At 42.1% G+C, this 26,114-nt stretch overlaps 1 protein-coding gene across 1 annotated transcript; it reads left to right on the forward strand.

The window, feature by feature from the left end:
* Positions 1 to 8,732: 8,732 nt before the first annotated feature.
* Positions 8,733 to 25,497, forward strand: LOC308094160 (uncharacterized protein). The gene is made up of 7 exons (XM_080440646.1): positions 8,733 to 8,795; positions 9,584 to 11,212; positions 17,086 to 17,273; positions 17,889 to 19,507; positions 20,337 to 20,887; positions 21,642 to 21,905; positions 23,430 to 25,497. The coding sequence occupies exons 2-7, from the start codon at positions 9,593 to 9,595 to the stop codon at positions 25,119 to 25,121; spliced, it is 5,934 nt and encodes a 1,977-aa protein (XP_080296772.1). The 5' UTR covers positions 8,733 to 8,795; positions 9,584 to 9,592; the 3' UTR covers positions 25,122 to 25,497.
* The last annotated feature ends 617 nt before the right edge of the window (positions 25,498 to 26,114 follow it).

Genomic DNA, 26,114 nt, shown 5'->3' on the forward strand with positions numbered 1-26,114 from the left:
GCCTGCTTTAAACATGGCTAGAGTTGCCAGAGGTGGAAAAAGTACTCATATTTTTTTACTTACGTAAAAGTTTCAATTCTACAATGATTAAAAGTACAAAAGTATTGGTAACAAAATGTACTTAAAGTACCAAAAGTAAAAGTACTCATTATGCAGAATGTCCTATTTCACAAGTGTTCAAAATGTATACAAATCTTTTGAAAATAGCCAAAGTATATAGGGAAAAAGTGGTTAATGCATGCTTTGTAATAATAATAAAAATCTACGTAAGTAGGCCTGACTAGTAGCTAAAGTTTTCAAATAACTGTAGTAGAGTAAAACTACAATATTTGCCTCTGAGATGCAGTGGAGTTAGCTGTAGTATACAACCCTCGTAGACGTATTTATGATTCTGACGTTTTCAATCTAGGAGAGTTGTAGGGTTCACGCCCCATGGAGACATGGACTTTCTGCACTATGCCCCGCAGATACTCCAAACGTGTACAAATTGAAAATAAAGGTGCTTACCCCCAAGCCCCAAATTTTAACTGTCTCTACGTGGTAGTAGTTTAATGTAATAATCCATATCTTTCAATAAAGACGTTTTTAATGCCGTCTGTGGCCGATTCTGTCGGAAGTTCCCAATGGGCGGTAGTGACGGGTAGTGACGGGGCGCATCCGGTGAAACCCGGAATTACACTAAATGTAAACAGGAAGTAAACGAGGGTGAGAAAATGGCATTGAGCCACAGACGGCATTAAAACACTTATTTATTGAAAGATAAGGATTATTACATTAAACTACTACCACGGAGAGACAGTTAACATTTGGGGCTTGGGGGTAAGCACCTTTATTTTCAATTTGTACACGTTTGGAGTATCTGCGGGGCATAGTGCAGAAAGTCCATGTCTCCATGGGGCGTGAACCCTACAACTCTCCTAGATTGAAAACGTCAGAATCATAAATACTACGTCTACGAGGGTTGTATACTACAGCTACAGTGGAGTAGAAGTAAAAGTACTGAACATTGGAAATACTCCAGTAAAGTAACAAATCCCTCAAAAACTTAACTACAGTATTGAGTAAATGTACTTACTTACTTTCCACCACTGGAGTCTAGATGCCAATAGTTCGAGCACTGATTATCCTTGATCATACATGATTTCCCTTTAAAAAGTGTTTTCCAGACCCACGTTTCAGTCAGATCCTCTGCCTCTCCAAAGCCAGTATTACGCGCCGTAACCTACATTGTTTTGCGCAAATGAACATTAAAGTCAAAGGTCAGATTATTAGTATTAGCTCCGGACCTCCGGTCACGGTTGGACACTACACAATGCACTGAGCTCTCCGGGTGCGCGCCGTGCGCTCCCGTGCGCGTAGCCAGCCTAGTGCACTGAGCTCACCTCGCCTCTGTAGCCTGGGCTGGGATCAATACCATTTTCAGATGGCCTGAACCACCAACCGGAACCACTGGTGCCGTGCACTTCCAAAATGATCCCCCCCCCCCCCCCCCAGTTTATAATGTGTTTTAGTTAGGTGTACTCGATTCGTTTCTTTTGGTATAACAATTGTTTGGTATGTTCAGCTTTTATTCTAACTCGTAGCACGACTAGCGATACTAAACTAATTGATTCGCATTATGTATACAAAAACATTGCGACGCCAACCGGAACCAAACACCGGAACCACTATTTTTTGTTTTTTTTCTCCTAAAAAATAATAGCGTTTTCCTCCGCGGTGGAAAGTCTGGTGAATGGTGATGATGCGAGGTTAGGTCCCATCCATGATGATGCACTCCTGAATCCCGGAGATTACAATCGAGATGAACACTTTTGGCCTACTACACAGTGGTTCTCAACCTGTGGGTCGGGACCCTCTTGGGCCGTGGGTCCCCACAGTATTTTTTTGGGCGTCCCCAGATGACAATGAAGTGACAATTTAAGAACGTTTAAGACCTTTTTAATACCTCAAAAGAAAAAAGAGCATTACAGCATCAAAAGTAATCAACAAGCTATAACAACTGGTCAAACATTGGCCAAATTGTCAATTAATGTAAGAAAGAGGCAAAACTTGTGAAAATAGCCGATCTACAAGTTCACAAAGCCTGTGAGCCCCCCCTCGAACTTTCATTTAATGTCAGTATGAATTGAGTACAAAAGGACCAAGCCAACAAGCCATTGGCTTTCTTGGGGTTTTTAAATCCTGTTGACTTTGTATTTGAACTGTACTTTCATGTGCTTTTTTCTGCAAACTTCTAAATAAAGTATTCAATCAATCAAACAAACACACAAAACGGGAAAATGTGCTGCTCAATGATGCTCAGTCAGTTCACAGTAAAATCCTATAGGTGTTGATTTGACTCTGAATATTGAAAAAGGTAGCCTACACAAGCTGAGTTACACATACAACAGTTCTGTTCTTGTGTTAACAACATTGACAATGGAGGGCTGGACTGGAGGCCTATTCCTCAATTGATAATTGGGATAAAATGCAAACGAATGAGAGGTTATATTACAGTGACATGTTGCCCCCTACTGACAATAATAAGAATCTACATTATGACTTTGTGGTGATTCTGGGATCAGAAGTTGGGGGCGAGGGACTCAGCCACTGGATAACAAAGGGTACATCCATATGTTTTAATTTTATTTACAACAGTAATACTTTTAAAATAGTTAATACTTGTAACATTTCTTTTTTTTAAAGACATTTGAATATTATACGCCTATGTAGTACAGTAGCCTACTAGTAGGCCTACTGCATTTTACATATAAATCCACCAACCTTTGAGTCATGCTGTGTTGTCATCTTGACTTTACGAACGAAAACAGCTCAAAAAAATAAAAGAATCAATGGTGGCCCTCAGACTTCATGTGGCCGGTCATCTATGACAGGGGTTCTCAAACTTTTCTCATGCCAAGGGCCACAAAATTAAGTGTGTTGGACCGCAGACCCCCATCTGAAGATATTTTGTGCCAGGGACCCCCATATTTGTGTTGTTAAAATGTTTTTAAAATATCCAAAAGTTTGCACATTTGGGGCGCAAACACATACATTTAACAATTATGTCCTATTTTATACTTGAGGTATTCAAAAACAGCCGATCTACAAGCTCAAAGTGGGTCGCGACGCGTTGTGAGCTTATAGATCTGCTGTTTTCAAACAATTTGACAAATGTTGTGTCATAGTAAAAATATAAAATGGTGAAATCGGACATTCTGCATAATAAGTAGGCCTACTTTTACTTCATGGTACTGTAAGTATTTTGATGCCAATACCTTTTCACTTTAACTCAAGTAACATTTGGAACACAACAAAACCACAGCATCTGAATTCTGGGGCAAACTCTTGCAGAAAATAGCAGATCTATAAGCTCACACTATTTTCCTCCTCTTCTACCCCGGATTCAAACCCGGTTTCCTGGGCAAGAGCTGACATTTTTTACCATTGAGCTAATAGAGCCTGCCTGCTTGCTCAGGGGATACGAATCTTGACCATCAGGTCAACATTTGTGTCAGATCCTATGTGTAGGTGTCGGTGAGACATGACCTTTGACACGATCTAAATGTCTCAATAGAAGAGCAGGGAGACTAAATACAACCACCCCAATTGTATTAACATACTCTACCATACAGATTGGACAAAATTACATTTTATTCGTTTAAAAGAAGTTACATCATGCATAGAATGAATGTAGAGTGAAAACAAAAAAATCTGAGGAACAAAGAGTCAAAACAAATTTGACAAAAATCCAATCCAATCCAATCCAATCCACTTTATTTATAGAGCACGTTTAAAAAACAACAGTGTTGAACCAAAGTGCTGTACACTCAGTAAAATACTAAAATAAACAATAAACAAGAGAACACACACAATGAACAAGACAACGATTGACACAATGCCTGGGGGAAAGCGGCAGTTTCTCAAGTTGAATTTTCAAACGCCAAGGAGAACAAGTGAGTTTTCAAACGTGATTTAAACACAGGCAGGGTTTGAGACACTCTAACATGGGGTGGCAGCTTGTTCCACAGTGTGGGCGCTATGGCGGAATTGTCTGAAAACAATCCCCTCTTACCGACTGTACACACACACACACCACCATAACCACACAACACTACTCCAACAAGGCTATTGGTTTAATTAATCATTTAATAATCATTTGATCTGAACAGAAACAGAATAAAGATGCCGTCTCACATCATGCTGTCGTACCAGTGGAACGAGCAGGCTCTGGTGAAGAGGATCTACGACCGTCTCAGAGATGACGGTCTACCAGTGTGGATGGACATCGAGGGAGGGGTGACGGGCAACGTCAACGATGCGTGAGTTTACGGCTGCAACTAATAATACTAATCGATTATCTTCCTTTGCGATTATTGTATCAATTACTTTTTTAAGTAATCAAATCAAATCAAATCAATCTAGTCAGAGGTTAACCTCGAGTCACCAGTCTTTCCACCTCGGAGGAAAGTCAGAGGTAGAGTGGGGACAGATCTGTCTCATAGAGCAGTAAGTAAGTGCAGTTGACATTTTATTTTTATTTTGTATGTGTCATCGAATAGATTCGCATTATTTTATACTTTGCTGCACAAGGTGTCATGCAAAAATAGTGAAAATAGCACATCTACAAGGTTTATTTAAACCTTTTTTGAACAATTCTGAAACTTCTCCTCTGTAATGTCATGTCCCAAATAGGGATTAATTAGCTTACTAATTGATTATTTTATAAAATAGTTGGATTAACTGTTGCAGCCCTACGTGAGTTTAAAACCTGAAAGACGCCAGTGACCTTGTGAGTCAGGACTCAGGACATTTGGCACCATGCCATCACTAATGATAATCCTTCAGATGTCTGCATGGTGCTTTTGCTTGTGTTGATGTCTGACTTGTATTGATGTTGTTCTGAAAACAGAGTTTGAAAATGAGTTCAGCTTCACATGGCTGGTAAGGTTCAAGGAACCACGTGCTATAAAGTATTGCAGCCACCTGTGGAGTTTAAAATGTTGTTTTTTTTCTGACACTGTTCATTAAATGTATTTCCCTTCATAATCCATGTGCTGTGTGTATTATGTTGAGTGTAAGTGTACTAATGTACAACCATCTGATTAACCTGCCAGTAGTAACTCCATTGGATCCTCAAACTTTCTGCTAAACCAGCTAACTCCACCAAAGGGGGGTGGAGTTAGCTGGTTTAGCTGACTCCAGGCTCCACCCCCTTTTGACCTCCAACCTCATTGTGAGCTTGGAGGTCCATTCAGCTGTTCTTATCAATGATGAACAAAACCTCCAAACTCCACTTTTTGTTTAGTTTTTTTTGGAGTTAGCTGGTTTCTGCCGGACAGCAGAGATATCATTTTGGGGGGTCCTTGAAATGAAAAAGTTTGAGAACCACTGATGTAAAGGGGCAGATAGGACTAAAAAATAAGCAAAATGTGATCAAACCTCGCTGCTCAGAGGAGGGCTTCCGACGTCGGACGCCAGAACCGTCAGCTCGTAGAGATCCTTCTCCTCTCGGTCCAGCTCTCCGTCGACGCACAGGGCGTACAGGAAGTCGTCCGTCTGCTTCAGGGAGAACCTGCCGTCGCCTCCCTCCAGAGTGACCGAGACCCCTCCCCTACCCTCCTCCTCGGCCAGGTCGGGGTCCGATACCGAGATCCGGGCGACGTACTCCCCGACGGCGGCCGCCTCCGACACGAGCGGCTCCCCCGTGTCGCTGAGGAACAGGACGTCGACGGTGGGGCTGTTGTCGTTGGCGTTCAGGACCCTCACGCCTACAGATAGGGATGGATATTAAAGCCTCACTATGTAACTTTTTTTTTTAATAAAATGTAATTTTGTCCAAGTATGGTAGAGCATTGATTCTCAAAGTGGGGTCCAGGGAGGCAGGGACCCCCAGGGGTCCTTGAGGGGGTTCCAGGGGTTCCCCAGCTAAATGATTTGGTTACATTTTGTACACTCTCAGAGTTAAATTAACATTGATTTTACGATATAAATTCGGGACCCAGAGATAGAAATGCCATTAAATGGCGGTCTGGGTGTTGGGTGGTGGCGGTGGTTGTTGTCCACCCCTGAATGCATGTCAAACTGGGGGTCCTTGAAATTAAAATGGTTGAGAATGCTAGATCGTGTCAAAGGTCATGTCTCACCTAGACACATGATCTGACACAAATTTTGACCATGGTGGTCAAAATTCAATTTATCCCCTGAGCAAGAAGGCAGGCTCTATTAGCTCAATGGCGGTAAAAATGTTAGCACTTGCACAGGAAACCAAGTTCAAATCCGGGGTAGAAGAGGAAAGTAACATAGTGCTGCTTTAAGGCCTGTCACAATTATGACATAATCGTCCAATCGCAATTAATGTGAGATAATCGCAATTATTTTTGCAAAATCGTCATAATGTCTTCCATGTTGAAATATTTGAATATATTTTCAAACATTTAAAAGAATTGTGGAAATAGCAGATCTACAAGCTCAGAACGCGTCGCGATGCAACGCTTTGTTTGTCTACTCATGTTTTTGGGGGTTTTTTTTTATTAGGATTGTATCAATTACGATTTGATTCCTTCATTTGTATGGGTACCCGGTACCCAGCTATTTGGATTTTGGGTCCTATTTGGAACCTATACTTTCGATAGCCAACCCTACCTACAAAGGCGCTGCTGTACTCCGGTTGGGCGCCGCTGTCCCTCGCAGTGACGATCAACTCGTGAAAGGCCTGGGTCTCAAAGTCGAGGGGTTTGTTGATGTAAATCGTCCCGGTGGTCTCGTTGATGTAGAAAAACCCGTCAGGGTCACTCTGGCGTCTGTTGATCTCGTACATGACCAGGCCGTTGTCACCGAGGTCGAGGTCCGTGGCGTGTACCTGACATTGGGGAAGAAGTACTTCGATTGACTTCAGTAAAAGTATTGGCATCAAGCCTTCAAGCATTTATAGCCAAAGCATAAAATAGGGCTTAATAGGTGAATGAACTGTAAGGTTTCAAACGATAGTAGTGGAGTAAACACAACAATATTTGCTTGCCTCTGTAGTGTAGTGGAGTAGAAGTATGAAGTATTGAAAAACGGACATCCTCAAGTAAAGTATAAGTACCTCCACATTGTAATTAAGTACAGTGCTTGAGTAAATTGTCTCTGTCGGGTGGAAACCTCATTATGTCCAAAACTGTTACTTTTCAGGATTCAAATTCAAAAACAGCAAAAGCAGCAGATCTACAAGCTCGAAACGGTACGTTTCGAGCTTGTAGATCTGCTGCTTTTGATGCTTTTGTGTGACGCTGTAGTATGATCAAGTACGGCATTAATTTACTTACTACTTAGTTACTTTCCACCCCTAGGTACAGTTACCTGACACACGACAGACGTGACGGGGGTGTCCTCAGGCACCGAGGCGTGATATTCAGTCTGGTTGAAGACGGGCAGGTTGTCGTTCTCATCCAGGACGTGAACGATGACCCCGAGCCTCCCCGTCCTGGAGGGCGTCCCTCCGTCGAAGGCCTCCACGGTCAGGGAGTACAATTGTCTGGTCTCTCTGTCCAGGTTGTGGGTGAGCATCAGGTCGAGATGGTTACTGTTGGGGTTGTTGTCGTCGGACCCATTGCGATATTCCACCTCGAACAGATCCAGCATCTCGCTCTGAACGATTCTGTAACCCTGGATCCCCGACTCGCCCTCGTCCCGGTCTGTGGCACCTTGTGGACAGTGGTGGTAGAAGAACACAGCTTTTTTATTTATTTATTTTAATTTGTTTAGCTTTTTTGTAACCCCTTTTTCTCCCCAATGTAGTCGTTATTCCAATTATTTCCTCCCCACACACAGTTCTGTGTGTGTGTTACCTCTGCTGTTGTATCCAGTGGTGGAAAAAGTACTCAAATGTTTTACTTAAGTAAAAGTATCAATACTGCAGTATAGAAATACTCTGTTACAAGTAAAAGTAAGGTCTTCAAAATGTACTTGAGTAAAAGTACAAAAGTAATGGTATCAAAATGTACTTAAAGTACCAAAAGTAAAAGTACTCATTGTGCAGAATTTCAAAAGTTCAAAATGTATAAAAATCGCGACGCATTATGAGCTTGTAGATCGGCTATTTTCAAATGGCCGAAATGTACAGTATATAGGGCTGAAGTGGTTAATGTATGTTTTGTAATAATAATAAAAATCTACAAAGTAACTAGAATAACTACAGTTTTCAAATAATTGTAGTGGAGTAAAAGTACATTAATTGGATCCGAGATGTAGTGGAGTAGAAGTAAAAGTATTGGAAATTGGAAATAGTCAAATAAAGTACAAATACCTCAAACTTGTACTTAAGTACAGTAGTGTGTGTGTGTGTGTGTGTGTGTGTGTGTGTGTGTGTGTGTGTGTGTGTGTGTGTGTGTGTGTGTGTGTGTGTGTGTGTGTGTGTGTGTGTGTGTGTGCGCGCGTGCGTATGTGTATGTGTGTGTGCGTGCATGCATGCGTGTGTGTGAGATTGAGATGTGATGAGTGGCTAATTGACTAAGTGTGAGTGGCTAACTATTAGGTGGAACCAGGCTGATTGGCTCCTATGTTAGTGATTCCACTATAAAGCTAGATGTCTGTATACAGTTTACTTCCTAGCCACTAGCCAGCCTCAAACACCAGCAAGATACAAAGCAAGCAAGACAAGGAGGATATCTGTGAAGGGTTAACCTTTCCAAGCTAGAGACTGGTTGGGGCGGAGCATTCCACCAACTCATTTACAGTGAAGTGAAAGTGAAATTAAACTCTTCTATGACCACGCAGACTGTTTCATAAACAAGTTCTTTCAACAGGCTTTTACAGCAGAATCACTTATACAGGTGAGTAAATAACAAAAAAATAACATAATGACGGTGACTTAAATGAAAAGTAGTAGATACTATTCTAATACTCCTGCTTTTATGAGTGCTTTTGAATTTTACATACTTTTACTGATGTAAGTGCAGTTATTCAGAAATAGTAGATAATATTCTATTACTCACTGCTTGAATGAGTTTGATGTTGAAAAAAGCAGCAATAAACCCATGCAATCCGGGAACGCATCTGTGTCATTTTAGATTTCTTTGGCTATTCAAAAATAGCAGATCTACAAGCTCAGAGTGCCGCGCTATGAGCTTGTAGATCTGCTCTTTTTGAAAAATCTTGAAAATGTGTGCAAATCTTAAAAATATATATATTTTAAAGCGAACATTTGTAACTCAAGTCTTTGCTTCTGGGGATCCCTGGAACAAAACATTTTGAGATGGGGGTCCGTGGCAACAGCATGTTGCTATATCAGTGGTGCTCGAACTTTTCCATGTCAAGGACCCCAAAAATGATGTGTATTTGGCTGCAGACGCCCATTTCAAGGGACTCCCAGAAGCACAGATTGGAGTTAAAAATGTTCGCTTTAAAACATATATTGTATATATTTATATACATATATATATTCGAAGATTTACACATATTTTTCAAAAAATAGCAGATCTACAAGCTCATAGTGCGGCACCTATGAGCTTGTAGATCTGCAATTTTTGATAGCTTAAAGAAATCTTAAAATGACACAGATGCGTTCCCGGTCTTAATATATAACTATGTTTCCAGTTCACACTTTGAATTTTATTTTCAGTGTGAAGAAATGGCATCTGCCAGCAGTCTCCTGTCTGAAGAGCAGTTCCTGTGTTCCATCTGTCTGGACGTGTTCACTGATCCAGTCGGTACTCCATGTGGACACAACTACTGCAAAACCTGCATCACACATTACTGGGATCGTAGTGACCGGTGCGAGTGTCCCATTTGTAAAGAGGTTTTTGACAAAAGACCTGACCTAAGGGTCAACACTTTCATATCTGAAATAGTTGCTCAATTTAGAAAGTCAGCTCAAGTGAAAGTTAAAACAAACACAAAGCAAGAACCTGCTGAACCAGATGAAGTGCCCTGTGACATCTGTACTGAGACCAAGCTCAAAGCCGTGAAGTCCTGCCTGGTGTGTCTTATCTCCTACTGTGAGACTCACCTGGAGCCTCATCTGAGAGTCACAGCGTTAAAACGACACAAACTAATCGACCCTGTAAAGAACCTGGAAGACATTCTGTGTAAGAAGCATGACAGACCTCTGGAGCTGTTCTGTAAGACTGACCACATGTGTGTTTGTCAGTTCTGCACCGAGTCAGACCACAAGTTACATCACATCGTATCCCTGAAAGACGAATATGAAGGAAAGAAGGCTGAGCTGGGAAAAACAGAGGCTGAAGTTCAGCAGATGATCCAGGAGAGACAAATGAAGATTCAGGAGGTCAAACACTCAGTAGGGCTCAGCAAGAAAGATGCAGACAGAGAGATAGCAGGCAGTGTGCAGGTCTTCACTGCTCTGATGAGCTGTATCGAGAAAAGCCAGGCTGAGCTGATTGATGTGATTGAAGAGAAGCAGAAAACAACAGAGAAACAGGCTGATGGCTTCATTAATGAGCTTCAACAGGAAATCACTGAGTTAAAGAAGAGAAGCTCTGAGCTGAAGCAGCTCTCACAAACTGAAGACCACCTCCACTTCCTCCAGAACGTCCCATCTATCAACACTCCTCCACCCACCAAGGACTGGACAAATGTAAATGTCCCTCAGTCTTCATATGTGGGGACTGTAAGGACAGCTGTGGCTCAGCTGGAGAAGACACTCAGTAAAGAGATGGAGAAGCAGCTGGATGACAATAAGCTGAGGAGGATCCAGCAATATACAGTGGATGTAACTCTGGACCCTGATACAGCACACTGTAGACTCATCCTGTCTGAGGATGGAAAACAAGTGAGAAATGGAAATGTAAGGAAGGATCTCCCAAACAACACAGAGAGATTCTCTCTACATGCCACTGTCTTAGGAAAACAAAGCTTCTCCTCAGGAAGATTTTACTTTGAGGTTCAGGTTAAAGAGAAGACTGCATGGACTGTAGGAGTGGCCAGAGAGTCTATCAACAGGAAAGGTAAAGGCACACTAGGCCCTAAGGAGGGTTACTGGAGTATGAGGTTTAAAATAAATGAGTACTATGCTCTTGCTGGTCCTTCTGTCCTCCTCCCTGTAAAAGAGAAGGTCCAGAAAGTTGGCGTGTATGTGGATTATGAGGACGGTCTGGTCTCCTTTTATGATGTAAAAGGAGATCATCTTTACTCTTTCAGTGGCTGCACCTTCACTGAGAAGCTCTATCCATTATTCTGTCCTGGTCTTAATATTGATGGTAAAAATGCCGCTCCTCTGATCCTCTCTCCTGTCAATCACACAGATTAGACTAATCCTCAGCTTTACAAGATAAGGGCCATTTTCGTTTAAAACAGTAAGGGTAAGGGTTAATTTAAGGGTTTCTCCATCAACTCTCAAAGCCATTCAACTGTTAAATATGACTTTGTATGGAAATGCAATACATGTGTTCATTTAACAAGTCAGAAATACTACAGCTGCAAATGAAGTTCACTTAACTTCTGAAATCACTTCAAGTCTTCTTTTTAGGTAAAATATTGTGTTGTACTGCTCATTTTATGGTATGCAGCCGGTTAATCTCAACCATTTGTTTCAATAATATGCCAGGAAAATGGCTTCATAGAAAATATTTCATTGACAATGTTGTACTGTAATGCAGTCACTATAGAGTAGTTAATTAAACAAATACAATGATACTTATGCCATTGATTGATTCTTTGATGTAGCTGCATGTTATCCTTTATAGAAGATCGAAAACTGTTATTGTTCAAAAGAAAATCGGTAATCTTTAATTATGTGAAAATGCCTGTGCACTCTGACCTTTTACACAATTTATAGTGCTGAAATATTATTCTAGAATGTAACTCATTGTATATCAGTGTATAAAAAGCAAACAAAATATTGTAATCTCGTCTCTCTTTGTTTCAACAGTGCTTAATTGTCAACAGTGCTTCATTGATAAATATAATCAAAACAGCTCTTGAAACCCACTGCATACTTTGTATGATATGTTAAATTAAAATGTAGCACCTAAAACAAAGGCTTTGAGTTGTAATTAATTGATGAGACTATACAAAGAGCTGGTTGAATTATGGGGCTTGTAACCAACAGGACAATCCTCGATAGCACTGGTTCTTGCCGTGGGGTCCTGGGACCACCAGGGGTCCTTCACGGGTCCCAGGGGGTCCCCAGCTAAATGATTGATAGTTAGCAACCAAATTGACCCCTCATGGGTCTGTAACTCTGAAGATGATGGTCAATGTTGATGATAATTTTGGGGAAATAATAATAATAGTATCGTATTGTTATCAACTATCAATTAATTTCCCAGTCCAGACGTGCGCTGGAGGAGTAACCTTGCGTCACCAGTCTTTCCATCTCCGAGGAAAGCCTGGTCTGCGTTACTAAAGACCCATATGATCCGGTCTAGGCCACGCCTACTGAAAAAAAATTGAAAAAAGAATCCTCTTTCCGGATTGTCGCGATCCGGTTTTGCGGTGCCGCTTTGTTTTGGTTCCCCAATCCCTATTTAAATGGAATATAATTTCCCCGTGGGATAATACGGATGATACAGACGCTAAATAGTCTCCGGAAAGTACATTCACATTTATATTTAAAAAATCACACCCTGTGTGAAGTGGGCGGTGTCTTGCTAGCTAATCACAATACTGAATGGAGTCAACCAATCATGTACAAAAGATAAATACATTTATTGAAACACTCTTTATGATGGACGAAACCATAACTTTAAAAAAACAAATTTATGTTTTTTTTAAAGTTATGGTTTCTTATATAGGGCTATGCACATGTGTCATGTGACACTGGCCAATCACAGTCCTGAATAGATTGTGATTGGCCAATCACAGCGCAGGATAATTGTACAAATTTCCAAACCTCACTTATAGGGGCGGTTTCACTGCCCAAGATAATTGTACAAATTTTCAAACCTCACTTATAGGGGCGGTTTCACCGCCCAAAAATAAGCTAAACTACGCCGCATCAAGGATTTTATTAGGACGGACCTATTTTGGGGTGAGTCTGGGGTGGGTCTTTCCGGATTGTCGCGATCCGGTCGGCTGATGACGCGAATGACGCGCCCGGTGACGTAGGGCTACTTCCGCTCCCGACCGGATCATATACCCGAAAAGGAATGCTGCCCAGGCTACTGGAGGAGTGACACATGCTTAATTGATTTGACCTACTTTTGTGCAATGTAGCCTAAATAATTATTGGAAGCAGGCAGCTGTATTCCAGAATATTTGGGGACAATCCTCCACTTTGTCTGGTAGGAAATGTATTCCTACTACAGATCTGCCATGGTGCATTATCATGCATAGTACATATTGCCTCAGTTATCAAACTGCAAGATTTTTGATTGAAGAAAAAATATGAATTCAGAGAATAGTTTTACTGCAAAACATGCTGTTATTCTGTGAAACGACATTTTGAAAAGGAAATCCTACAGCCTTCTAGCCTCGGTCCCAGCCTCACTTATCTGCGAAAAGAAGAGCCTGGTCACGACCTAAAGCAGCGAGTGTCTAGGAAGTCCTGAGTGGGTAGGATTTCCGTCGTACGCGTTTCCCCCGGAAACGATATTTTTTTGACCAATCACAACACTTGTTTCATTCACGGAGAATGTTAACAGATTTGTAAAGCATCAACGTCATTTCCTTGGGCGGTACTTCCGTCAAATTCAACCGTTTCCGGTTCTTCACTTCCTAGACAACCAACATCCCAGGTCTTGCCCAGCGTGACAGCCTTCAGGTCTATGACAGCTTGTCAACATCTTGAAGTGCGCATGGTACTTTATTTCCCTGTGTTTAACTTAAGGCAGAATTGCAGTCTTACGTGGTGGCTGTGCATCTGCCTCCAGGCACAACTTAAGGTTGGGGGGGAAAGTGCATGCACAAACAATTACATGAAAAATAAATATTAACCATTTAACCGTTGGTATTAACAGTTACCGGTTAAATGGTTAACCATGATTTTTTTTTTTTTTACGTAGGCCTGTGGCCCCCGACCTCAATTCATTTACCAATTTGCCCCCTGTCTAATCTAGTTGAATACCTCTGGTTTAGACACTCAGCAAGGCCTGATGCACAGCGGTGGATTCGAACCCGCAGACTCTGTGGTGGTGGGCAGCTACTTAGAGCTCAGCTTTTTAACTTAGTTAAAAGTAGCAATAGCAATAGAAGTAGAAGTATGAAGTATTGAAAAACGGACATCCTCAAGTAAGTACCTCCGCATTGTAATTAAGTACAGTACTTGAGTAAATTGTCTCTGTCGGGTGGAAACCGAAACTGTTACTTTCCAAAACTGCTATTTTTCAGGATTCAAATTCAAAAACAGCAAAAGCAGCAGATCTGCTACGTTTGATGCTTTTGTGTGACGCTGTAGCATGATCAAGTAGGGCGTTAATTTTACGAAATTGTGTGTGTGTGTGTGTGTGTGTGTGTGTGTGTGTGTGTGTGTGTGTGTGTGTGTGTGTGTGTGTGTGTGTGTGTGTGTGTGTGTGTGTGTGTGTGTGTGTGTGTGCGCGCGCGTGCGTGCGCCTACCAGCTGGTATGAGTGCCGACTGTTGGCTCCTATGTTGGTGATTCCACTATAAAGCTACAAGTCTGTCTACAGTTTATTTCCTGGCCACTAGCCAGCCTCAAACACCGGCAAGATACAAAGAATAAAGCAAGACAAGGAGGATATCTGTGAAGGGTTAACCTTTCCAAGCTACAGACTGGTTGGGGCGGAGCGTTCCACCAACTCATTTACAGTGAAGTGAAAGTGAAAGAAAACTCTTCTATGACCACGCAGACTGTTTCATAAACAAGTTCTTTCAACAGGCTTTTACAGCAGTTACAGCAGAATCACTTATACAGGTGAGTAATTTACAAAAATAACATAATGACTGTGACTTAAATGAAAGGTAAGTGCAGTTATTCAGAAGTAGTAGATACTATTCTAATTGTAGGAGCCATGAATTGGTTTATTGTTATTATGATTATGTTTGGTTATTGTTATTTATATATTTGGTCAATGCCCTGTCACTGGTGTGTGTGTGAGTGGATGAGTGAGTGACGGGCATACCTCAAAAGCACCACCTGACTACCTGCTGAGTGACAGACAGTTGGGAGCCTACTTTTTGTTGACCGCTTTATACGTTATTTTGCTTTATTGTTTTGATTACTGGGATCGCCTTGTTATGAGTTTAAGCACCTTTAATTACGTTTCCTTTTGTTGCTTTAATAAATCCTTTAAAACGCATCGTTTGGATCCAGTGAATCTCCTTTGTTTGTAGCGCGTCACACAATAGATCTGGCCCATCTCATCGCCTCTCGCGACTTATTTTAGTTTATTTCTGTGCAGTCGCATACATTGTCAACAAAAAAACGGTAATGTTGATAGCATCAAACAGCAGAAGACACACAGGATCAAGATCGGATCAAATGGACATGAATTAAAGACGGTCGGAGACACAGACGGAGGACAACAAACATTTCGTGAGTCACGGTCAAAGTCAACCTCAAAGTCAGGTACGATTGCGGGCTGTATACTAAAGGAAGGAATGCAGTTTGCATATTCTTTAGTCCATTGGGGACGATGGAATGCCTGATCACAGGTTGAGTTGACTAAGCTAACTGAATGATAATAAGGAGCCTCCGTGCTGCGCTGTCAAAGGAATCTCCGCTGGACCTTTAAATCCGCTGCTCCGTCTATTTAAAAATGCTGCTGCGCTGCTGATGTATGAATTGAATACATACCGTAAATGTTTTCTGGATAAGTTTCCTTTCAATCTGTGGAATGTGGATGTGTTAAATGGCACAATTAATTGAGAAGGAAAATTAAAAGGAAAAATGAGTGATTTAAATACTGAGGAGGTTACCAGTTCTCAATCTGAAATGGAACGTGGGAAAAGAGAAATCACACTCACGGCAAAGGCCATGCTGAATAAAATTGAAAAGCTTGAACGGGAACGTTCAGTGTCTGTCAATAAGATGAAAGCACTCATACCGCAAATAAAGTCCTTCATGGAAAAAAGGGGAAATGTTTTGCGAGTGGAATCTCTACTGGTGACTTTGAATGAGCATAATGCAAATGCCATAATGTCTCATAATGGGTTATTGTCTATATTACCCGAAGAGGAAGAGGAAAAGGAAAGACAAAACGAATGGTTTTCCAGCATTTCAAAATATAGCAATTTATTTAAAGGTGAAGTGGAAAATTGGTTGAATGAATCAAAGGAAACAGGACATGTGTCTGACAGTGGTGCGCAAACTCAACACATGACACATGAACTTCAAGATGATGTACAGCCAAACGACAGTATTTCGAATGTGGGAAGAAAATCAAGAACGCAAAATTCTACTGCTTCAAAACTGTCTTCTGCATGTCTGAGGGCTCAAGCTGAATTGGCAGCCTTACAGATCAGACAGACCCTGTTAAAGGACAGACATGAACTTGAGGCTGAGGAGGAAACGTTGCGTAAAAGAAATCATGAACTTGAAGCTGAGAAGGAAATGCTGCGCAAAAGAAAGGAGCAGATGCAGTTGGATGCGGACGTGGCAGCACAAATGGCCAAATTAAATGTGTTAAAATCTCAAAGTGTCATAAGTGGGAGATCCTCTAAAACAAGACATGCAGATGGAATGAATTCTTATGTGGAAAAAACGCAAGGAAAAGCACAAACCCTCAGTGCTAATGCCAGTCCATTCACACCAAGAATGTCACAAAATCAAGTGGACACAGGAACAAAGCCTAAAGACAAAAATACCTCTCAGTTCATTCATTCATTTCATTCACAATCACAGCCTCTGTCAGTTATGCACTCTGGACCTAAGCCACGCCCACTTCCAAGCAATCATGAAAACACATCAATGCAACATGTCTCAAATGTAACTACAACTCATCATGGAAATGCAAATGTTAATTCTGACTATGTTAATTCTGGAAATGAAAATAATGGTCAAAATGACATGCTTGGCATTATGAGGAAACAAAATGAAATAACCACACTGTTAATACAGCAGCAATGCATCTCATCTTTGCCAAAGAGGGAGGTACCAATCTATGATGGGGATCCATTAAAGTATCATGCTTTTATGAGGGCTTTTGAGAATGGAGTGGAAAATAATACTCAAAATTACAGTGACCGTCTATATTACCTGGAGCAGCAGACAAAGGGTCTCCCCAGGGAACTGGTTAGGAGCTGCCAGCACCTGGACCCTGCAAGAGGGTATGCTAAAGCTAAGGATCTATTGAGAGAGGAGTTTGGAAACGAGCAGAAAATAGCATCTGCATACATGGACAAGGCTCTTTCATGGCAACCCATTAAGAATGAAGATGTGAAAGCTCTTCAAGAGTACAGCCTTTTTCTTAAAGGCTGCTGTAACGCCATGGAAGAGGTGCAATATTTACATGAGCTGGACATGCCTGCAAATATGCTGACCATTATAAGGAAGTTGCCATACAAATACCGGGACAAGTGGAGAAATGTAGCCTGTGAAATACAGGCAAGGCACAAACGAAGAGCTACATTTATGGACATCACTGACTTCATTGGGAAACAAGTGAAAATCTTAACTGACCCAGTATTTGGAAACATACAGGATGTTGTTCCATCACTAACCACAACTAAAGGTGTGAGCAAATACACTCCACAACCTCGTTCTGGAATGAAGGGAACTAGCTTTGCCACTACTGTGACCCCTGTGAAACCCATGACTCGGTTTGGAACTAAAGAGAAGGAACATGTTCCAATAAGGAAGGACTGTCTTTTCTGTGGAGAAGGACATATGTTGGATTTGTGCCCCCAGTTGGGAAAAATACCACACAAAGAGAAGATAGGCTTCTTGAGAGAAAAAGGTGTATGTTTCGGCTGTCTGTGTATTGGACACATAAGCAAAGATTGCCGAAAACGGATTACCTGTGAAAAATGTGGTCTCAAACATCCAACTGTACTTCACATCATTTCAAGAGAAAGGTACAAAGACTCTGACCAAGCTGAAAGGAAATCGGGGATATCAGTGGACAGCACACTAATGTCGAGTGGCCTTACTGGGGCTGGTGACAATGACAACTGTAAACTGCCAATTGTTCCAGTATATGTAAAGTCCAAGAAGGGCAGTAAGATTGTTACCACCTATGCTTTCTTGGACCCAGGAAGCTCTGCAGTGTTCTGTACCGAAGCTCTAATGCACAAACTTGACCTTACAGGGAGGAAGGTACATATTCTCTTGCGGACAATGGGACAAGAGAAAGTTGTCACTAGCTACAGTGTGCCAGGACTGGAAGTAGCTGGCTTGAATGAGGAGCACTTCTGTGAACTTCCCAAGGCTTACACACAGGTGTGCATGCCTGTCCACAAGGGGAATATTCCGAGACAGAAGGATCTTCAGGGATGGCCTCATTTAAAACAAGTTAATCTGCCTGAGATTGATGCCGACATCGAGCTGTTGATAGGGACAAATGTTCCTGAGGCTTTGGAACCATTACAGGTCATTCGCAGTGTAAATAATGGTCCTTATGCCATCAGGACGATGCTGGGCTGGACTGTGAACGGACCGCTGACAGGAGACAGCGATGATGCAATGGCTTGTCATCAGCCAGAGTTAACGGTGAACAGGGTGTCTGTTTTGAACTTGGATGAACTTTGGGAGCAGCAGTTTAAGACAGATTTCCCTGAATGCAGTACTGAGGAACAAACTGCCATGTCAAGAGAAGATCATACATACATGGAACTGGTCACAAACTCGGCACAATTAGTGAACGGCCATTATCAGATCGGCTTACCGTTGAGGAGAAGGGACATCAGCATGCCAAATAACAAGAAAATTGTTGAGCAGCGTGCCTTACATCTGAAGAAGAGGCTTCAGAAGGATTCCTCTTTCCATGCTGAGTATACAGCCTTCATGAACGACCTCGTTGCCAAGGGTTATGCCGAAAGGGTGACTGAAGAGAATCAGGAGCGTAGTGATGGTAAGATCTGGTACATCCCACACCATGGTGTTTACCATCCTACCAAAAGGAAGCTTAGAGTGGTGTTTGATTGTGGAGCGAGTTTCCAGGGAACATCACTTAATGCTCAGCTCCTACAGGGACCGGATCTTACAAGTTCACTAATAGGAGTAGTGACCAGATTCCGGAAAGAACCAGTGGTAATCATGGCAGACATCGAAGCCATGTTTCACCAGGTAAGAGTGCCCGCAGAGGATGCTGATTTGTTGAGGTTCCTCTGGTGGCCTGATGGCGATTTAAATCAAGACCCTGTTGACTTCAGGATGATGGTGCACCTTTTCGGGGCAACATCTTCCCCCAGTTGTGCCAACTTTGCTCTCCGGAAATCTGCAGAGGACAATAAGGAACAGTTCAGCCAGGAGGCAGTGGATAAGGTCCTTCATTGCTTCTATGTTGACGACTGTCTTGTGTCTGTGGCTTCAGAAGCGGAAGCAGTGTCACTCTATCACGAACTTGTCTCCATCTGTGCTAAGGGTGGATTTCGGCTTGTGAAATGGATAAGCAACAGTCGTGATGTTCTGACTGCAATACCTGAAAGTCACAGAGCAAAGACCATGAAAGGGTTGGACATGGACCAAGGTTTGCTAGCTGCGGAGAGAGTACTTGGTGTGGAATGGTGCATCCAAAATCCTGATGAAAGACAGACCACTCACCAGAAGAGGAATTCTCTCAACAGTCAGCTCTGTCTATGATCCTCTTGGCATCTTGAGTCCTGTCGTACTTTCTGCAAAGAAGATCATAAGGGATCTGTGCAGGAGAGCACTTGGATGGGATGATGCGATACCTGAGTCAGTTGCCCAGAAGTGGACAAGTTGGCTTGATGAACTTCACCAATTGGAGAAATGTAACATCGTGAGATGTCTGAAACCTGTGGATTTTGGAGAAATAATCACAGCGCAGTTACATCATTTCTGTGACGCAAGTGAGGAAGGCTATGGAGTAGTGACTTACCTCGTCTCCAAAAACGCACACTCACAAGTACACAGTGCCTTTGTCATGGGAAAGGCTAGGGTAGCTCCATTAAAAGTTGTCACCATCCCACGAATGGAGCTCATTGCTGCCACCATGGCAAGTCGCATGGATGTCTTGTGGAGGAAAGAGCTGCACATGGATCTGGAAGCTTCTGTATTTTGGACAGATAGCGCTTCAGTGCTCAAATACATCCGGAACGAGACTTCCAGGTTCAAAATCTTCGTTGCCAACAGAGTTTCTGAAATTCTTAAGTCTTCACAACCATCTCAATGGAGGTATGTGGAGACTGCAAGCAACCCAGCTGATATTGCCTCCAGGGGTGCGAAAGCGGAGGCATTCCTTAAGTATACAACATGGCTGTCAGGACCTCACTTTATTTTGCAACCTGAGAGTGAGTGGCCCGCCAATCCTGACGATTCTCATCGACTTCCATCAGATGACCCGGAGGTCAAGAAAGCTGTGGCAGCCAATGCTGTGCAGGCCAGAGAGGAGGTTGATGCAGTGACTCCCATGATCCATTACTTTGACTCTTGGACCCGTCTGAGAAAGTCGGTAGCTTGGATCTTGAGGTTTAAGACTTGGCTCTTGTCTCTTTGTGAGAGGAGGAGGCAAGTGAAAATCGACCTTGAACAGTCTGACTTGGATGTGGACCAAAAGAGATGTTCATTGGAAAAGACTATGGAAACCTTTAAGAAGGAAACGGTTTCAAGTTATCTATCAGTGGAGGAGCTTGCGAAGGCAGAATTGGAAATCATCAAGTTCAGCCAACTGAAGAGGTTTCCAGAGGAATTCACCAGGCTGCACAAAGGCAAAAGTGTGAAGGAGCAAAGTCACATCTACTCACTCTGCCCACTGATGGAAGATGGTGTCATGAGAGTTGGTGGTCGGCTCAGTAAGTCATCTATGCCGGCAGAAGCTAAGCATCCCGTAATACTCTCTAAGGACATGCACCTCTCAACCATTCTTCTGAGGCACATTCATCATGAGGTGGGACATAGTGGACGGAACCACATGTTGTCTAAGTTGCGTGAAAGATACTGGATCACTGGAGCCAGTACAGCTATAAGGAAAGTATTATCGAAGTGTGTCATCTGTCGAAGGTTGAATGCTCAGCCAGTGTCTCAGCAGATGGCTGACTTACCGTTGGAAAGAGTTACTCCAGAGGAACCCCCGTTTTCTCGCGTTGGAGTAGACTACTTTGGCCCTTTCGAGGTGAAGAGCAGAAGGAGTGTAGTGAAGAGATATGGAGTCATTTTTACTTGCTTAGCCATACGAGCGATCCATATTGAAGTGGCACCTTCACTGGACACTGATGCCTTCATAAATGCTTTGAGACGCTTCATAGCGAGGCGTGGACAAGTTCAAGAGTTGCGCTCTGATAACGGGACGAATTTCAAGGGAGCAGAGCGGGAATTGAGAACAGCCATTGAACAATGGAATCAGTCACAGATTAACGATGTTCTTCTTCAGAAGGGAATAAAATGGAATTTCAACCCCCCAGGGGGCTCACATCATGGAGGATCTTGGGAGAGGCTAATAAGATCAATAAGGAAAGTCCTCAATTCCACCTTGAATGTACAAAGTCTGGACGAAGAAGGCCTTCACACTGTTCTCTGTGAAGTGGAAGCCATCATCAATGGCCGTCCAATTACGACAGCATCCACGGATCCTAATGATCTAGAGGCGCTGACGCCAAACCACTTGTTGCTTTTAAAGACCTTACCATCTTTGCCACCTGGAGTCTTCCAAGACTGGAGTCTTCCAAGACAACATCTATTCTCGCAGGCGATGGAGGCAGACTCAATATATGTCAGACCTGTTTTGGAAGAGATGGCTTAAAGAGTACTTACCTCAACTGCAGGAGCGCCAGCGATGGTCAGGAGTGAAACGCAACATTGTCCCAGGAGATATAGTGCTTATTGTGGACAACACTGCACCTCGGAACTCCTGGCTCATGGGACGAGTCGTACAAACCTTTCCTGACAAGAAGGGCTTCGTGCGCCAGGTTCGTATTAAGACAAAGAACAGCTGCCTGGATCGGCCAATAACTAAGATCTGCTTAATCCAGGAGTCCGAAGAGGATTAATGCTTGGACAAAGACATGACCTGTATGATTCAGGTTGAAGATGGATTACAATTATTTCTTGGATTACAATTATTGCTTGGATTTTGACCTTTTTGACAATTTTGACTTTTGACCCTTTGACTTTGCGACGAGAGTGTACTCTGAAAATGACTATTTGCGCGGGAACATCTGGCCTTACGAACAATGACTCGTTTCGCGATCTGCTGAAGAAAAGAAGATTTTGTTTTGAAAAAGAAAAAATTTGGGACTCTGATTACTGTTATTTATTTCATGTTCTCCTATTATGCATTTTTGATGTAATTATTAAGTCATAACCTAATAATTAGGGGCTGGCGTGTAGGAGCCATGAATTGGTTTATTGTTATTATGATTATGTTTGGTTATTGTTATTTATATATTTGGTCAATGCCCTGTCACTGGTGTGTGTGTGAGTGGATGAGTGAGTGACGGGCATAGGGGAGGATACCTGGTTACCTCAAAAGCACCACCTGACTACCTGCTGAGTGACAGACAGTTGGGAGCCTACTTTTTGTTGACCGCTTTATACGTTATTTTGCTTTATTGTTTTGATTACTGGGATCGCCTTGTTATGAGTTTAAGCACCTTTAATTACGTTTCCTTTTGTTGCTTTAATAAATCCTTTAAAACGCATCGTTTGGATCCAGTGAATCTCCTTTGTTTGTAGCGCGTCACACAATAGATCTGGCCCATCTCATCGCCTCTCGCGACTTATTTTAGTTTATTTCTGTGCAGTCGCATACACTAATACTCCTGCTTTTATGAGTGCTTTTGAATTTTACATACTTTTACTGATGTAAGTGCAGTTATTCAGAAATAGTAGATAATATTCTATTACTCACTGCTTTTATGAGTTTGATGTTGAAAAAAGCAGCAATTAACCCATTCAATCCGGAAACGCATCTGTGTCATTTTAGATTTTTTTGGCTATTCAAAAATAGCAGATCTACAAGCTCAGAGTGCCGCGCTATGAGCTTGTAGATCTGCTCTTTTTGAAAAAACTTGAAAATGTGTGCAAATCTTTCAATATGTATTTTTAAAAGCGAACATTTGTAACTCAAATCTTTGCTTCTGGGGGTCCCTGGAACAAAACATTTTGAGATGGGGGTCCGTGGCCAATTTTTTTTTCCGAAATCCTAACAGTATGTTGCTATATCAGTGGTGCTGTGCTCGAACGTTTCCATGACAAGGACTGCCAAAATGATGTGTATTTGGCTGCAGACGTCCATTTCAAGGGACTCCCAGAAGCACAGATTGGAGTTAAAAATGTTCGCTTTAAAACATATATACTGTATATATTTATATACATATATATATTCAAAGATTTGCAATGATTGCGGCACCTATGAGCTTGTAGATCTGCTGCTATTTTGTAAAGCTTAAAGAAATCTTAAAATGACACAGATGCGTTCCCGGTCTTAATAGATTAACTATGTTTCCAGTTCACACTTTGAATTTTATTTTCAGTGTGAAGAAATGGCATCTGCCAGCAGTCTCCTGTCTGAAGAGCAGTTCCTGTGTTCCATCTGTCTGGACGTGTTCACTGATCCAGTCGGCACTCCATGTGGACACAACTATTGCAAAACCTGCATCACACATTACTGGGATCGTAGTGACCGGTGCGAGTGTCCCCTTTGTAAAGAGGTTTTTGACAAAAGACCTGACCTAAGGGTCAACACTTTCATATCTGAAATAGTTGCTCAATTTAGAAAGTCAGCTCAAGTGAAAGTTAAAACAAACACAAAGCAAGAACCTGCTGAACCAAATGAAGTCTCGTGTGACATCTGTACTGAGACCAAGCTCAAAGCTGTGAAGTCCTGCCTGGTGTGTCTGATCTCCTACTGTGAGACTCACCTGGAGCCTCATCTGAGAGTCACAGCGTTAAAACGACACAAACTAATCGACCCTGTAAAGAACCTGGAAGACATTCTGTGTAAGAAGCATGACAGACCTCTGGAGCTGTTCTGTAAGACTGACCACATGTGTGTTTGTCAGTTCTGCACCGAGTCAGACCACAAATTACATCAAATCGTATCCCTGAAAGACGAATATGAAGGAAAGAAGGCTGAGCTGGGAAAAACAGAGGCTGAAGTTCAGCAGATGATCCAAGAGAGACAAATGAAGATTCAGGAGGTCAAACACTCAGTAGGGCTCAGCAAGAAAGATGCAGACAGAGAGATAGCAGGCAGTGTGCAGGTCTTCACTGCTCTGATGAGCTGTATCGAGAAAAGCCAGGCTGAGCTGATTGATGTGATTGAAGAGAAGCAGAAAACAACAGAGAAACAGGCTGAAGGCTTCATTAATGAGCTTCAACATGAAATCACTGAGTTAAAGAAGAGAAGCTCTGAGCTGAAGCAGCTCTCACAAACTGAAGACCACCTCCACTTCCTCCAGAACGTCCCATCTATCAACACCCCTCCACCCACCAAGGACTGGACAAATGTAAATGTCCCTCAGTCTTCATATGTGGGGACTGTGAGGACAGCTGTGGCTCAGCTGGAGAAGACACTCAGTAAAGAGATGGAGAAGCAGCTGGATGACGATAAGCTGAGGAGGATCCAGCAATATACAGTGGATGTAACTCTGGACCCTGATACAGCACACTGTAGACTCATCCTGTCTGAGGATGGAAAACAAGTGAGAAATGGAAATGTAAGGAAGGATCTCCCAAACAACACAGAGAGATTCTCTCTATATGTCAATGTCTTAGGAAAACAAAGCTTCTCCTCAGGAAGATTTTACTTTGAGGTTCAGGTTAAAGAGAAGACTGCATGGACTGTAGGAGTGGCCAGAGAGTCTATCAACAGGAAAGGTAACGGCAGAATAGGCCCTGATGAGGGTTACTGGACTCTGTGGTTTAAAATAAATGAGTACATGGCTCTTGCTGGTCTTGCTGTCCTCCTCCCTGTAAGAGAGAAGGTCCAGAAAGTGGGAGTGTTTGTGGATTATGAGGAGAGTCTGGTCTCCTTTTATGATGTCGAGACCCGAGTTCATCTTTACTCTTTCACTGGCTGCACCTTCACTGAGAAGCTCTATCCATTCTTCAGTCCTGGTCCTAATACTGATGGTAAAAATGCCGCTCCTATGATCCTCTCTCCTGTCAATCACACAGATTAGACTAATCCTCAGCTTTACAAGATAAGGGGCATTTTCATTTAAAACAGTAAGGGTAAGGGTTAATTTAAGGGTTTCTCCATCAACTCTCAAAGCCATTCAACTGTTAAATGTTACTTTGTATGGAAATGCAATAAATGTGTTCATTTAACAAGTCAGAAATACAGTTGCAAATGAAGTTCACTTAACTTCTGAAATCACTTCAAGTCTTCTTTCTAGGTAAAATATTGTGTTGTACTGCTCATTTTATGGTATGCAGCCTGTTAATCTCAACCATTTGTTTCAATAATTATGCCAGGAAAATGGCTTCACAGAAAATATTTCATTGACAATGTTGTACTGTAATGCAGTCACTATAGAGTAGTTAATTAAACAGATACAATGAAACTGATGGCATTGATTGATTCTCTGAAGTAGCTGCATGTTATCTTTAATTATGTGAAAATGCCTGTGCCCACTGTGCTAGTGCTGAAATCATATTTTAGAATGTAACTCATTGTATATCAGTGTATAAAAATTAAAAAGCAAATAAATATTGTAATCTCATACTCTCTTTCTCTTTGTTTTCAACAGTGCTTAATTGTCCACTGTGCTTCATGGATAAATATAATCAAAACAGCTCTTGAAACCCACTGCATACTTTGTATGATGTTAAATTAACTAAACTGACTCAAATGTAGCACTTAAAACAAAGGCTTTAAGTTTTAATTAATTGATGAGACTATACAAAGAGCTGGTTGAATTAGGGGGCTTGTCACCAAAAGGACAATCCTCGATAGCACTGGCTCTTGCCGTGGGGTCCTGGGCTGGGACCACCAGGGGTCCTTCACGGGTCCCAGGGGGTCCCCAGCTAAATGATTGATAGTTAGCAACCAAATTGACCCCTCATGGGTCTGTAACTCTGAAGATGATGGTCAATGTTGATGATCATTTTGGGGAAATAATAATAATAGTATCCTATTGTTATCAACTATCAATTAATTTCCCAGTCCCGAC

This window comes from Gymnoscopelus braueri (genome assembly GCF_963280865.1).
Source record: "Gymnoscopelus braueri genome assembly, chromosome: 2".
NCBI lineage: Eukaryota > Metazoa > Chordata > Actinopteri > Myctophiformes > Myctophidae > Gymnoscopelus > Gymnoscopelus braueri.